Raw genomic sequence first — 14,344 nt, forward strand, 5'->3', positions numbered from 1 at the left:
TTCTCCTGTTCTATGTCCCTTGGGGCCGAGAGTTTACAACAGCTCCAACTGCTACCCAGCTCTCTCTTGTGGTCTCCTACCCTGCTGACATCTGCATACGCAGTATCTTTATGAAACCCTCTTTGAACTATCCCAATTTGTGCTGCCATCTATTTCCTGTGGGGACCCTATCTGAAACGCCAGTGGAGCAATTTGCCCAGGAGGCCAGTATCCTTAAATACAATTCATGCTCAGAGGTTCAGAGTAGTGACAAGAGAAAAACTACAACTGGATTTCACAAACATGAACATACAACAAAGGAGACTAATTTGTAAACATGTGGGTAATAAGGGGATTTTCCACATTCAATCAAGGCAACCAAAGGACTAAATTAAGTTAACAAAAAATCCCAAGTGGCTACTATTTTACAGGTACTATGCAGGGATTAGCAATACAACAAGGAGAAAGATACAAAGATGTACATGATTATATTGCAACTTATAATAAGGAATGGAAAGGAGGACTGGGTGGTGTGGTAAGCTGAATTCTAGGATGGCTCCCATGATTCCTGACCCTGGTGTACACTCTGTACAATCTCCTCTCCTCAAATGGAACCAGTGAATATAATGGATTATCATGACCAAGACTGGTTACGAATTGATTGAGTCTGAATTACTGAAAAGAGATTGTCCTGGATTGTCTGACTTTGTCAGGTGTAGTCTTTAGAAGAAGGTAAATCATTGAGGAGATGTACTTCTGTTGGCCTAAAAGAAAGCAAACATCCATGCTGTGATCTTCCTGTGGGTCCCATGGCAAGGAACCCTGAGCAACCTGTAGATGCTAAGAGCCATCCTGGTTGACAGCCAGCAACAAAACAATAGCTTCAGTCTTAAAACTGCAAGGAACTGAATTTTGTCCATAGTCAATGAGCTTGCAAGAGGACCGTGAGCCTCAGATCAGAATCACAGCGCCAGCCAACACCTGATTTCAGCTTGGTGAGATTCCCAGCAGAGGTCTCAGCAAACCCATGTTGGATTTCTGATCCAAGGAAACTGAGATAATAAGTGGTTCACCTAAATTCCTATATTTATGTGAATGTGTTATGCAAAAATAGAAAACTAATATAGCTGGTATTAGTTCTGGTCAGCACTGGTCAGTGATGAGAAACACTGTATCTCATTAAGATGTGTGGCCCATTGCTGAAAGGTTGTAACCAAAATGAAGCAGGGATCCTAATGAGAATGAGAAGCTTCAGGACCATCAAGTTCTTTTGTTCTCTGTCTATATCACAAGGCAGCCTTTGTGAACTTAGTTTCTGGGGGTCCAGAAACAGTGGCTTGGACAGGGCCCATGAAAATAATTCTAGACTTTGAGATACCAAAGGCAGAGGAGAGAACTGGTCGGAAGAAATCCACTTAACCTTTCAGGTGGTTTATCACATCAAAGTTGAGATGGCCAAGTGTTGAATTTACATGAGCTTCCAGGGGCCTCTTGGAGGCCTGGCAGACAATACCAACTAATGGATTTAAAACAGATAAATCCTTAAATCTTATTGGCTTAACACAAAAGAAGGTTATTTCTCCCATGCTTATAAGCCTTCTACCTGGTCTTTCAGATATGACTCCTCCCATCTCGTGACTTTGTCCTTCTCTAGTACCTCACAGTCTACATAATCAGCCAGTAAATATGGAAAAGGAAAGGTTGAAAAATAGGCAGAAGTTTTGAGAGGCCCTGTCTTGACGTGGTGTATATCACTTCCACACACAGTCTTCTGGACAAACACAGTCACTGAGTGGCTGGGAAGTATGGTCCCAGAACCACACTACATTATGGGAGGGGAGCAAGAGTATTCAGTGATGATGAAGATATCCTTCCTAAACTGAAACGAGATAAATTAATCTCACACATGGAATTTGGAAATTAACCGTAGGGTTCCCAAATTACAGAATTAAGAATTATGAAGAAGAGAGAGCAAAGGTTAACTCCTAACCTGGGCAGGCATATCTGGTGTGGAAGAGAAATGATCTATGGAAAAATAGGCCCAGGGTCTGTCCTTCAAGCTCTATCCTCAGCCATGGGTATGAGCTGGTCACACAGTCATAAAGGAAGGACTAGGTATAACAGAGGTAAGGTGAGTATATACTTCCATCTGGCCAAATATTTCCAGAAGAAAAAGAAATTTGCCCCCATTGAAATGTGATCATTGAAAAGTACCTGAAATCGAGTATATAAACTGCGAAACCTAAGTCATAATTATGCAATGAGGTATAAAGCTCACATTCTAGAAAAATTCAAAGAGGAAAATTATGGGCTGGTGTGCCAAGAGAAATAAAGAACACATATCCTTTCAAAGTGAGAAATTAGAATGTTGTTTTCCATCTCCTGTGAGCCTTGTTTTGGTAAGTCAGTGACAAACCCCAAGGCTTAGTAACCATTACTTGAACTAAGATGAAAGTCTGGCCCATGAACAGATGGGCTATCTCTGACCTTGTGCATATTTCCATGGACCCACATCCTGTGTGGTTCTTCTTGAGTTCTCAGCCTCTGGCTTTTTCTTCCTGTGGTGTATTTCTGCCTTGCAGCAAGGTGAGTTGCAATCATTTTTTTGTTGATGTTGTTGATGATGATATCCCTCCTAAAAAGAAAGGAGATAAAATAAAAGATGCTTTTGGAAGACACCATACTAAAACCCCACAGCTATTAAGAAGCTTACAGTGTAGTTCTCTAGATGTCATTTTTTTAAAAAGAGTTTATTTATTTGAGAGAGAAAGAGAGAGAGAGAGAAAATGAGTGGTGGGAAAGGGCAGACGGAGAGAGAGAAACAGACTCCCCGCTGAGCAGGATGACTGATGCAGGGCTCCTTTCCAGGACCCAGAGACCATGACCTGAGCCGAAGGCAGATGCTTCACCAACCGAGCCACCCAGGGGCCCTGTTAGATGCCATTTTGACCAAACTTCTATCTTCTCCATGATCTGTTCTTTTCTCTAAAACTTTAAAATTCACCTAACATGTCATTCCATACTGTCAAAATCTGCACAATCCAATATGGTAGCTACTGACACATTGAGTCATTGAGTGCTTGTAATATGGCCTGTCTGAACTGAGGTGTACTGTAGGTAGAAAATAAACACTGGAATTTGATGACTTAGTATCAAATGAGGAATCTGACATACTTTATTTATAGTTTTTATATTAATTACATGTTGCAATACATTTTGGATATCTTGGGTAAAAATAATCTCATTACAATTAATTTCACCATTTTGTGTTTTCAATGTGCTGTTAGAAAATTTAAAATTACATGTAATATTTGATTTCTATGAAACAGAGTTAGTCCAAAGAGTCTCTGATGTCTGTTTTATGTGTGTGTGTGTATATGCAGAGGTATATGCCTTCAACTAAATTGTAAGCTCTTTGAGGGTAAGAACTATGTCATATAATTTTTTATGTGCCCTGCTATACTCAGTAGAATCCACGCAGTAGCAAATTCTTATTTACTGAATTCCTAAAGACCTTCTTGCTCATTCTAGCATTTCATGCCAGACATGTGGGGTGGAGGATGGAACAGGTCTGAGGGGCGTCTCAGTGTGGAACAGGCAGCACAGGGGCTCCTGTGGTCAAGCAGAGTTTCCCTCATGAAACAGCTGTCCAGGCACTCATTGTCCACAGACCCTGGAGCTGTCTACCGGTTCTGCTAATCATTCACCACCTTTGGCTTCCTTCTTAGCTACTTGTGGGCAGTGTCTGGTTTGGTGATTCCTATCTTCAAAGCCCGAGATCAGGATGTTCATGTTTTAATGAACAACATGTAGTGCTGGTGCCTGGCCAAGGTGGGGGGCCTGAGCATCCCAGACCGGACCTTAAGTGGAGCTACTTGTCCTCATACATACCACTTCCAACCTCGAATTGCTGCTGGGTCAGTGCTGCTCATCTCCCTCCTCCCCTGACCACTGGCAGCCAGCTCACAGCTGCCAGAAACAACTGGGGAGATGAGTGTGGGAGCTGGAATGAACCCGGCTGCCCCCAGCATACAGGGACCGCAGCCTTGAAGTATGAGGAGCAACATTAAAAGTGACTAAATACAGTTCCCTGGGGCCTGTAGACCATGCACTCCCCAGCCCAGCCCTACCATTACTTAGGGGAGTGATGAACCCTGTGCTTCTCCCAGAGCAAGTCTAAAACCAAAGAGAATCCCTGGGCTTCTCTCCTCCCTGACTCATTTCAGAAGTGTCAACTCAGACTCTTCCTTTGAATCTCCCTGTTCTGAGCACTGAGCTCTATTGGGATCTCCAAGCATTTTGATACCTCACAAAAAGGAAGAAAGAAAAAGGAGACAAATATGCTCACTTCTGTGCAACAATATCCATGATCTTTTATTTTCACCTCAATAGAAAGTCAAGTACAACACGTAATTTTTTCAGCTAAGACGTATGACATTCAGCAGATGAGGAGAGAACTGGAATTAGAACCCAGATTTAAGGGGCGCCTGGGTGGCTCAGTGGGTTAAAGCCTCTGCCTTTGGCTCAGGTCGTGATCCCAGGGTCCTGGGATCGAGCCCCGCATCGGGCTCTCTACTCAGTGGGGAGCCTGCTTCCTCCTCTCTCTCTCTCTCTCTGCCTGTCTCTCCACCTACTTGTGATCTCTCCCTCTGTGTCAAATAAATAAATAAAATCTTAAAGAAAAAAGAACCCAGATTTATGACTTCCGATTGATGCATTTCTTAAAACTGCATTTCTATACCTCAATGGTGGCAATAGTCACCTCCAGATTACAGGATTAAAGATGATTGTTAATGTTGTTCTTTTTGCTTATATATTTACTTGATTTTTCTACAATGACTCTACATTAATTGAAAAAAAAAAAACCCACCTGGGTGCCTCAGTGGCTCAGCCAGTTAAGCATGACTTAGGGTCCTGAGATCAAGCCACACACTGGGCTTCACACTGGGTGTGGAGCCTGCTTAAGATTCTCTCCCCTCTCCCTATGCCACTTTTTCACCCCCGCTCACATGCTCTCTATAAAACAAAAGGAAAAAAAAAAACCCACCTAAAACTAAATTTTAAAATAAGCAATTCCTTCATAAGGCAGAATTAAGCCTTTTTCCAAATTGCTTTCATCCTCAAATCTTAGCCCCTGCAAATCTCTCAATAATAAGAAGCAATCTGAATTATCGTCATGCTCAAGGGCAGAGAGAGATTTAATTTTTCTGGAATTAAGTGAACTTTAGAAGAAGTAGGTATTTGGACAGGAGGGAGGGATCGGAGACAGTGCTATGACCTGGGTATAAATTCTCCTCCTCTCTTCTAGGGCCATTGCTGGCATACAGGTGCTGCCTCTCTGCCCTTTGACATTGCTTATACTGTAAGGACTGATGATTACGCAGAACACTATGATGTCAGCATGGTTCATGCTGAGTGATGAACTTCCTTCCCCCTTAGCACAACTGCCATGCCCCCAAAAACTATTTCAGTACGTACTGCAATAAACCCAAATCCATGTGTGGGTCCAGGGCATACCTCACATTCCCTCTACCTTTTTCCTCCACCATCCTCTCTGCTCTATTTTCATTACTTTTTTTCCATCCTCTCTGCTTTATACTCAGCTTCCTATTACCCAATACCTAGGACTCTGTCTTCTGAGGTGCAGTAGAGACGAGTGGAGTAACAGATAAATGAAGCTGATGGGCTAAGTCACATTAAAATAAAATGGCCAACACCAACTCAGAAGTGTCACTCTCAACAGTGTCTGCATTTTAAGGATTTGACCTTAATCCCTTGTACGAGTTAGGGATGAATCCTGGGAGCAAAGTGATATGAAATATGAATTTCTTATGGCCACTAGACCTTACAGATTTGTAGTGGAGAAGTCTAGGGAAGGCTGCTATGAAATGAGGCCAGAGGTCATTTCAACATGGCAGCAGTCAGGAGGAAGAATCCCGCAGCAAGTTAGGGAAGAGTAAGGACAGACCGAAACCTATGAGAACAAAGTGGAGCCTGTGCCTGCCTCTCGCCACCTCATACTTCATTGGCAAGTGACCCTCTGAAAAAGCTGGTGCCCGGACTCTAAGAGAAGCGAAGGGAGCTATGGGTGTGGTTGCTGCCCATGCCAAGGAGACGAGACAACAGATCAGGAACAGAATGCAGGAGCTGCAGGGGCACCTGGCACCCTACACCTTCAGGGTGTGTTTGGGTTGCTCCTTCAGTTCTGCCTTCACATGCTCATATCAATCTCTCCTGTAGCCAACCCAACCCGGAACCATAGAAGGAAGGGCATTCCAGGAAATACAGCTTAAGCTCGGTGAAGCTGACCCACTACTAACCCACCGCAGTCCCTGAAAATCAATGATCAAAAGATAGCTTTTCAGATCCATTTATTGGCCAGTAGAAATGCTGATGCGGGGGTAGGGGCACAGATGGAGATGTGAAGAAGTAAGAGGAGGAGGTGAAGGGTAGGTTTTTGGGGATCTTCAGAATGTGTCTGTAAAAGAAAAGCCAGATTGGTGCTAGGTGTGTAATATATGGTCACATACCCCAATGTTTATAAATGTAGGTGTTCAGAAAGAAAACCCTAGAACTGGACCAAAGTTATGTCTGAATGGCCAGGCTACCTTGGGATAACACAGCGACTTTTACCCCTATCCCATGCCCCTTTCTCTTCATTTGAGTGCTGGGCAGCACACGGGCAGGAAGCCATGGGAGAAAGGGACAGGTGTGCACAGGTGTGGACCCTTCTCAAGGGCCACAGAGAGGAGCCTCTAAAAGCACATGCACAAGCTTCCTTCTCTGGCAGAAGTCAGTCGGTTCCCAATGTACCAGAATGGAATGGAACAATGAGGTTTTACACCACCAAAGGCGTAGGCTTGTGTCAAGAAACATTTCCTCTGTGGGGGAGCAGTGGGTGGGGTGAAATGATAAAAGATGGTGGAAGGCAATTCTTTTCAAAGGCCAGAACTTGAAGTGGCCCCAGAAGGTGTGGACTCGCGCAAATTTTGCTCTTCTCTCCTTTGTTAGGCAGGTTTGTAGTTCAATGGGAACCTTTATTGGTCATGTGTACCCAGGACTATTTCTAATCTTATATGGACTGTATCAGGCAATAGTAGTCTCTAAAGCTGTGATATTCAAAGACTCTCTGCTGGACCCTTCATGCCATCCTAGGAAGAAGGGAAGATGGGCCAGACTATGGAAGATATGCCACGGAGGTGTGCTGAAGATGGTGATCGGCTCCATCTTGATAGCTTATGAGATCCGTTGCATTAAAGGAGGGTTGATACTGATGAACAGACTGTTGCCACCAACATTTATGTACCCCAAAGAGTGGCAGCATCTCACCATGTTCATCCTCCTTACCCTCAACGGCTGTGTAGATGTCATGAGCAAGAACTTGCTACCTCAGAGGTGTGTGATTCTAGAAAAAGGTTCCCTGGCCCTGACCTTCTATGTGTTCCTGCTGCTCTTGACGTCACATGTCCAGGACTCAACGGGGATAGAGCTTCAGATACACTGTCTGCTCATCTTGCTGGTGTTCCTGTTGATGCTGGTGTTGACTGTAGAGCTGTGGACTCCTGACACATTTCACCTCCTGCTGATTGAGACTTTTCTGTTTCTGATGATGGGTTCCTGGCTGATACAGGCAGGTTTTATTCTGTACAAGCCAGTCACTGGCTACCCATGGCAGGATGATGACATCAGCGACATCATGTTTATCACCACCTTCTTCTGTTGGCATGTGATGATCAATGCTTTGTGTCTGCTGGGAATCTATGGCATCTCTTCCCTTTGGCATCGTTGTTACCGTCCCAGCTTGAAGCTGATGGGATCCAAAGAAGCTCCGTATCACAAGGGCACTGTAGGACCCCTCTACAAATTACTGCAGGAAGTGGAGCTGTCAGAAAGCGATGACCAGGCTCTTCTCCTTTCAGAAAGCTCTTCCTGAGACAGCCTAGAATGCTCGGCACATTGTCCACCCACCTTCCTCCACGCAGGTTCTCTCAGTCATGTGCACTGGACCCTTTTTGGTACCGAGTGAAGGTAATGGCCATGAAGGAGCACAGCTGGTCTCCATCTGCTGGCACAACTGCTGCCCTTGAATGTCTAATTGCTGAGGAGATGAGGAGAGAGGGGCTTGAGAAAGGGACACTGCTGGGATTGGTGGGGTGGTGGGGAGAGCACCAGAGGAGTAGGTGAGTGTGCAAGAGAAGCCAGGGGTTGGAAGTGGGGGACAGCGGATGAGATAGAAGGGAGGCTTTCAAAGGAAGGAGAGCAGAGTCATGCCTTCACCAGCTACTTCTCCAGGGACAAGTGAATGCCTTTCACCTGAGACTATAATGATTTCTCACAATTCAAAACTGGAATCATTGAAGTCTCCTCCTGATAAAGAAAAGTGGGTACTTCAATTTGCTCACCAAAGTGGCACCATCACGTGGAAGTAATATAAACAGAATTTAGAATTAATTTATACTGGTTGAAAGTATGCTTCATATCCCCCCTCCCACTTCTAAGGACTGCCTTCATTTCAAATCCGAATTAATAAAATGAGACTTTATCAATGTTTTAATTTAGTAACACTTCAAATGTGCAGAATTCAAATATAGAATTCAAAGGCTTAGTATTTCTTCAGATTCCTATTTTATTACTCCTGTTCCAGTCAAAGCTTACCTATTTCCCTATCACCGCCTTTGCACATGTTATTATCCTCAATTGTACCCTTGGGTCTTTGCAAATTTCACTCCCTTGCATCTCACAGAAAGCCATCGGACAATCACATGTTTACCATGTTGTTTGGTACCCAACATAAAACCCAACCTCACCCTCACCCCACTAAGTACCCTCCAGGAGGCCCTCTCCAAGAACTCTTACTGACTCCTTTGTTCTGGAACTCTTAGGTGCTTATACGAAATCCACTTTATCAAGCTGTTCATATAGCTGATACATTGTGCTTTGTACTATCTCTGAAATAATCTCTTTTGGGGAGGTTTTTCTCACCACCTAAAGACTCCTAAATGGTAGGGACTTCTCCAGATCCAGGTGACAAACTTTCCTGTACATGCACCGGATATGTAGCATAGGTGATGCTTAATAATGGCTTATTTGCTTCCAGAATCTCCGCTACCCCTGTTTCTTCTAAATGTTTTTCAAGACAGGTGCAGGGTTCTGCGAACCTTCGGGAAACACCAACAGTCCTAAAGCCTGAGTCATGTCCTTAGTAATGGGCCCACTCTCTTCCTCGTTCCTGGGATAACAAAATCCACCAAACTATTTCTAAATTGTTTACTCTGTTATTGCTTGTTATCCTCAAAAGTGTTTCTATAAGGAACTTCCAGAAAACCGAGACTCAGAAGGTTGACTTACCCACATCTTAGAGCCGGTACAAAGCAAGACAGGAATTTGAATACAGGTGTGTCTGACTCACGCCAGTGGCTCAATGTCCTCTGGGTTACAGTGACTTTGCTAATAGCAACGGTGAAGGAAATGATCCTCAAACTGAAATTTTTTGAAAAAAAGAGAAAAGGAGAAAAGGGAGGAAGGAAGGAAGAAAAAACGGTCACCCAGAAAGCCCAGCTGGAATGAGTGGCACCCTATAAGTACTCCAGATGTCCCCTAAAGGGCATGTCTATGTCAGATTTCTGTCCACCACCCAGTACCCCCACCCTGGCCTCCCCTGGGAGTGAGAGTCTGGCAGACTCTCAGCTTCTGGCTGGGTCTTAAATTTCTGGGCTCAGATCCGAGGGAGGGCTGAGGATAAGACTTGTTTGGAACCACGTTTTCTGATCCTTGCCATTCCCCCCTTTAGCTCTTGGGTTCTAGACTCTTCAGTTACTCTTCATGGCGGACATCCTTTTCTCTTTACCTCTTGTACACACTGGTGGGCGATGAGGAAAAAGCACCAAACATTCTTAAGCGGCTCTTTCCCAGTTATTTGAAAACTAATTTTATAATAATAAACCACTGGTAATCAGTTCATACTCCCAACACAGTATCTCTCAGATGTCAGTGTAGGTAGTAAACTTGCATGTCATTAATTTACTATATTGGAGATAATAACACAGAGGCCCTCCCCTTGCAGGCCAGTTGGTGGTGGTGCGGGGGGGATTGCCGCTCTTAAGCTTTGGGGGTATTCTTCACAAAATTACACCAGAGGGCGCTAGGATCACGCCGCCCCAGCCAAGCCTCCGGCTCTCCAACGTGGTAAACAAGGCTCCCAGAACTGGTTTAAAAGAAGTGGGGGGAGGGGATAGGACGTCAGGAAAAATAAGGAACTAAGTCTAAGTATTGCCCAAGCAAGCATCCCGAGAACATATCCCAGGGTTGTTTCCCATTAAAATCTGGCATGAGAAAAGGAAGCAAACAGGGTTTCAAATCAACGAATGGGACAGAGTGTAGAAGGCAGGACTGGGGAACCCGTGGAGGCTATCTCTGGGAAAAGAACTGACTTAAAGGACACACTCTGGTCCAAGCAAATTTTCTTTATTATTATTATTATTATTATTATTTTAAACCACGATGCTAAATTTCCTAAGCTTTTATTTTTTATTTATTTATTTATTTATTTATTTATTAACGTATAATGTATTATTAGCCCCAGGGGTACAGGTCTGTGAATCTCTGGGTTTACACACTTCACAGCACTCACCATAGCACATACCGTCCCCAATGTCCATAACCCACCACCCTCTCCCTTCCCTCCCCAACCCTCAGTTTGTTTCCCTAAGCTTTTAAAAATAAGCTTCACTAATGTTCCAATCAATCTGGAGAAGAGAGATCCATACATATATTGAGAATAAGGAACAAGATTTATCTAGGAAAATCCCAGATTCATGAAATAATGAAACTGGGGACAGATGATTAAATAGGCAAAATGTTCTCCAAAGATTCCTTTAAAGAGAACCTGACATAGAGTGTCCCCCGCCCTTTGTTATTCACAAAGAGCATATAGAATGTCCACTCTGTGGGAGACACTGGACAAGCCACCCTGTAGGATTTGGAGGTAGACTGGCTGGCCCCCTCAGGGAGCGCTTTGCTCAGTGGGAAGGAGAGGGATTGCAGGGGTGTGGCCGTGGGGGCCCAGGAGAGCACCCACAGCAGACTGGAGGAAGGAAAACAGAAAATGCTCCCAAGGGAGTTGCACCTGGGAAGTGCACTTGGCTGTGAAGTACTGCCCTAGGGTGACTTCAGCAAGCTACTGCAGGTTATGGGTGCCTTGGCCTTCTCATCTTTCAGAAGGATGTGCAGATTAGTTCCAGAAGTGCACGGCTTTAATTTTCTCAGTAGGACTTATTTCCCCACGGTGTTAGCGAAGATGAACTTAACTCCTCAGGTTCCTATTGGAGTGAAGATTAGGAGGAGGGCTCAAGCCCAACGAAACTTCCATGGTAACACACACTTTGGGAAATGGAGTGTTCCCTGTATCCCAGTGATTTCAAGGGGCCTTCAACAAATCTCAAATTAGGCTAAAGAACAGATAGCTGAGACGTGAGCTTCTCAGTTTCCTAACCTGAGTTCAAGAATATCAAACAACCAGTCTGGGGCCATACCATCCTGGACACACACCCCATCTCAAGGAATCTGGGAAGCTTGGCCGGGTCAGGCCTGGTTAGTACTTGGATGGGAGACTATCAAAAAACCAGGAAGGATATAAAGAGCAATTCTTCTGTGTTCAGTGTTCGGTACTGAATTGAAGGAAAACCTGGTCTTTCCTTCCTTATTTATGGAGAGTGAAATTGGAAAGCTTGGCCAATGGTAGCTTCTCCCCAGAATTTGGTTTAAGAGTCACAATATCAACTTCCAAGGCTGTTTGTTTTGTTCTTTTTGTTTTCTTCTCATTTTGTTTTAAGATTATACTATGGTCTATTCTTTGGGAAAGAACTGGTGTTGTTTTATTTAAAAAAAAAAAAGTATAGTTTACAATTCTGGGTTGGGTTTCCAGGGTGTTACTCAACTTTGGGTCTCAGCTCTGTTTTTTGAGCCTGAGCAAGAGTTTTGTTGAATGCTTATTGAAATCATTCAAATATAAGGAAAACTCCACTTCCCAAACTGCCTGTTAGGGTTGAAGGTTTGATTATGTTTGAGCCCTACCCCCAATCCCATCTATGATGAGTGCAAGACAACCACACAGGCCCTAGGAAGGCACTTCCAGACCACTAGATTAAGAACTTTACAGGGTTCCTGGGTGGATGGGTTGGTTAATCATCTGCCTTTGGCTCAGGTTGTGATCCTAGGGTCCTGAGCTCTCTGCTCAGTGGGGAGCCTGCTTCTCCCTCTCCATTTGCCTGCTGCTCTGCTGGCTTTGGTGCTCTCTCTCACTCTCCAATAAATAAATAAATAAAAATCTTTAAGAGCTTTACAACTGGCAGGTGGGAATCGGTCCTTTAGGAGAGAGAGAGAGAAACTGAGAGAAGAGCTCGCAGACAAAGCCCACCCAAGACAAGGCCTTTATTACAGGTAGCAGGACAACACAGAAGGGGAGCTCTTAGTCCCCAGCCCTTCTGTAGATTCGGAGCAAAAAATGTTTACCTGTAATACTGCTCTCCCACTCCACTCACCTGTTGGACATAGCTACCTTATTCTAAGAGAGAAAAACCTGACTTCAAAGCACATGTAACAGAACCCCCCCCCCCATCAGCTCTGATACTCGGTGTACCAAGAGATGGAACAGTTCACCGGTTCAAGCATGCTAATGCTCTTTTATGGAGAGGGTGGAAAATGGGGGCGAGTGGCAATTTAGGGAAGGGGGAAGAGGACAAAGGCCAGCAGACACAGCAAAGTCAAACTGAATGGCACAGGCAGTCCTCCTTTTAACTTCTCTAAAAGTACAGTCTGGGTTTCTGGGGGCGAACCAGTTAGCTTCTTCTGCTTTTTCTTCCCCTCATACTCTTTAAAGCTTCCCTGATCGGCCCCCAGACTCATTTGGGCCCTAACTGGGCTGGTTTTAGTAAGTAGGGGGCCGACCAAGGACAAGGCCACTTGTTCCTTCCTGAAGGACTCCGTGGTCATGTATTACATTTCTAACCCTCACCAAGTATGCCTCTGGTCACATGAATGGATCAAAGCAAATCCATTTGCATTCTCAGAAAAGCAGCTCAAAGCACATGTTTTCTTGATGGTGCCGCTGTCATTTCTGTGTGATCAACAAACATCACCTATTGAACTCCAGACACTACTGGGAGATAGAAAGATGGATCAGTTGTTCAAGGCAGTGAAGATCCCTAGCAAGTGATACCACACAGCAAAATATAATCCCATAAGTTTTAAAAATTGCATTTACTTCTTGCTGTCCCGCTTTGTATTATGCTTGCCACCTGCATCTCAGAATCTGGCGGTGATGAGTTCAGTAGAAGGCTCTGGTTTTGGCTGAGGCAGTTGGGCAACTGAAAACTACCATCTTTTAAAATAAAAACATGACCTTTCCTCTTCCCCACTTCCCCTCAACTCAGGACTGAGTCAGAATGTTGTACTTCATGGGTTGTTACTGGGAAAGAAAGAATCCAATCTCTTTGGATTACCTTGACCTATAATAATTATAATTACTGTTTTCCAAGTTTACCATATGCATCTAGTGTATGTGCTTATCAGAAGGAATCCTTAAAATACAGTTACAACAGTTAACAGTTATCTCTGTTATGTGGGCAAGAAAACTGTGGTTTCACCTGGATGAGAACGCTAACACAAAGCTGGTAAGATGTGAAGCCCGGATTTGAACGGGTGTTTGTCTGACATGAACCCCAGCCTTTAAACATATTGTAATAGTTCAACATATAGCACTCAAACTCAAGATGGACCCTCTTAAGGGTTTGCAAGGAACTCTACCCTGTGCAGAATGTCACCTGTCTGAAATATACCAAAATCCCCTTTGAGGTGAAATTTGCATCTGTCACTTGAAAGCATTACAGTGTCAGACACTCTGGAAGGATGGTGACCAGAAAAGCCAAGTTATGTGTGTGTGGTAACATTTCTTTTCCATAACTGTGGTACGAAAAATAACCACAAGAACAAACTTCTTCCCTTCCTCTTCCAAAGGCAAAGAAGGCTGCTTCTTGGTCTTCAAACAGAAAATTCTCCAAGCCTCAAACCTGGGGCTCCTGAAAGATGCAATAAAGACTAGAGACCATCAGGGGGATTTCACGCAAGAAAAAATCCTCAAGCAAGGGCACTGGTAGCGATGAAAATATGGCAGGTGTGCGGGCGTTGTGTGCGTCTCTCTCTATACTATACAGTTATTATGTATCTGTTGACAAGCATGTATTTCAAGATTGTGTTCACAGACACATTTTCTCAACCGTCATAGCAAGGCTGACAGGAGGAAGGTGTACCGATTCGAATTCTCCAGATTAAAAAGAAGGCACGATAAGTACCTTGAAAAGGAAACCAA

General features: G+C 44.1%; 1 protein-coding gene across 1 annotated transcript; it reads left to right on the forward strand.

The window, feature by feature from the left end:
• The first annotated feature begins 6,957 nt into the window (after nt 1–6,957).
• Nucleotides 6,958–7,912, forward strand: LOC116870880 (transmembrane epididymal protein 1A-like). The gene has a single exon (XM_032863082.1). It carries the CDS (start codon nt 7,007–7,009, stop codon nt 7,910–7,912), a length of 906 nt encoding a protein of 301 aa, XP_032718973.1. The 5' UTR covers nt 6,958–7,006.
• Nucleotides 7,913–14,344: the final 6,432 nt, after the last annotated feature.

The sequence above is a fragment of the Lontra canadensis genome, unplaced genomic scaffold (assembly GCF_010015895.1).
Source record: "Lontra canadensis isolate GAN:19392208 unplaced genomic scaffold, GSC_riverotter_1.0 scaffold24, whole genome shotgun sequence".
Taxonomy (NCBI): Eukaryota; Metazoa; Chordata; class Mammalia; order Carnivora; family Mustelidae; genus Lontra; species Lontra canadensis.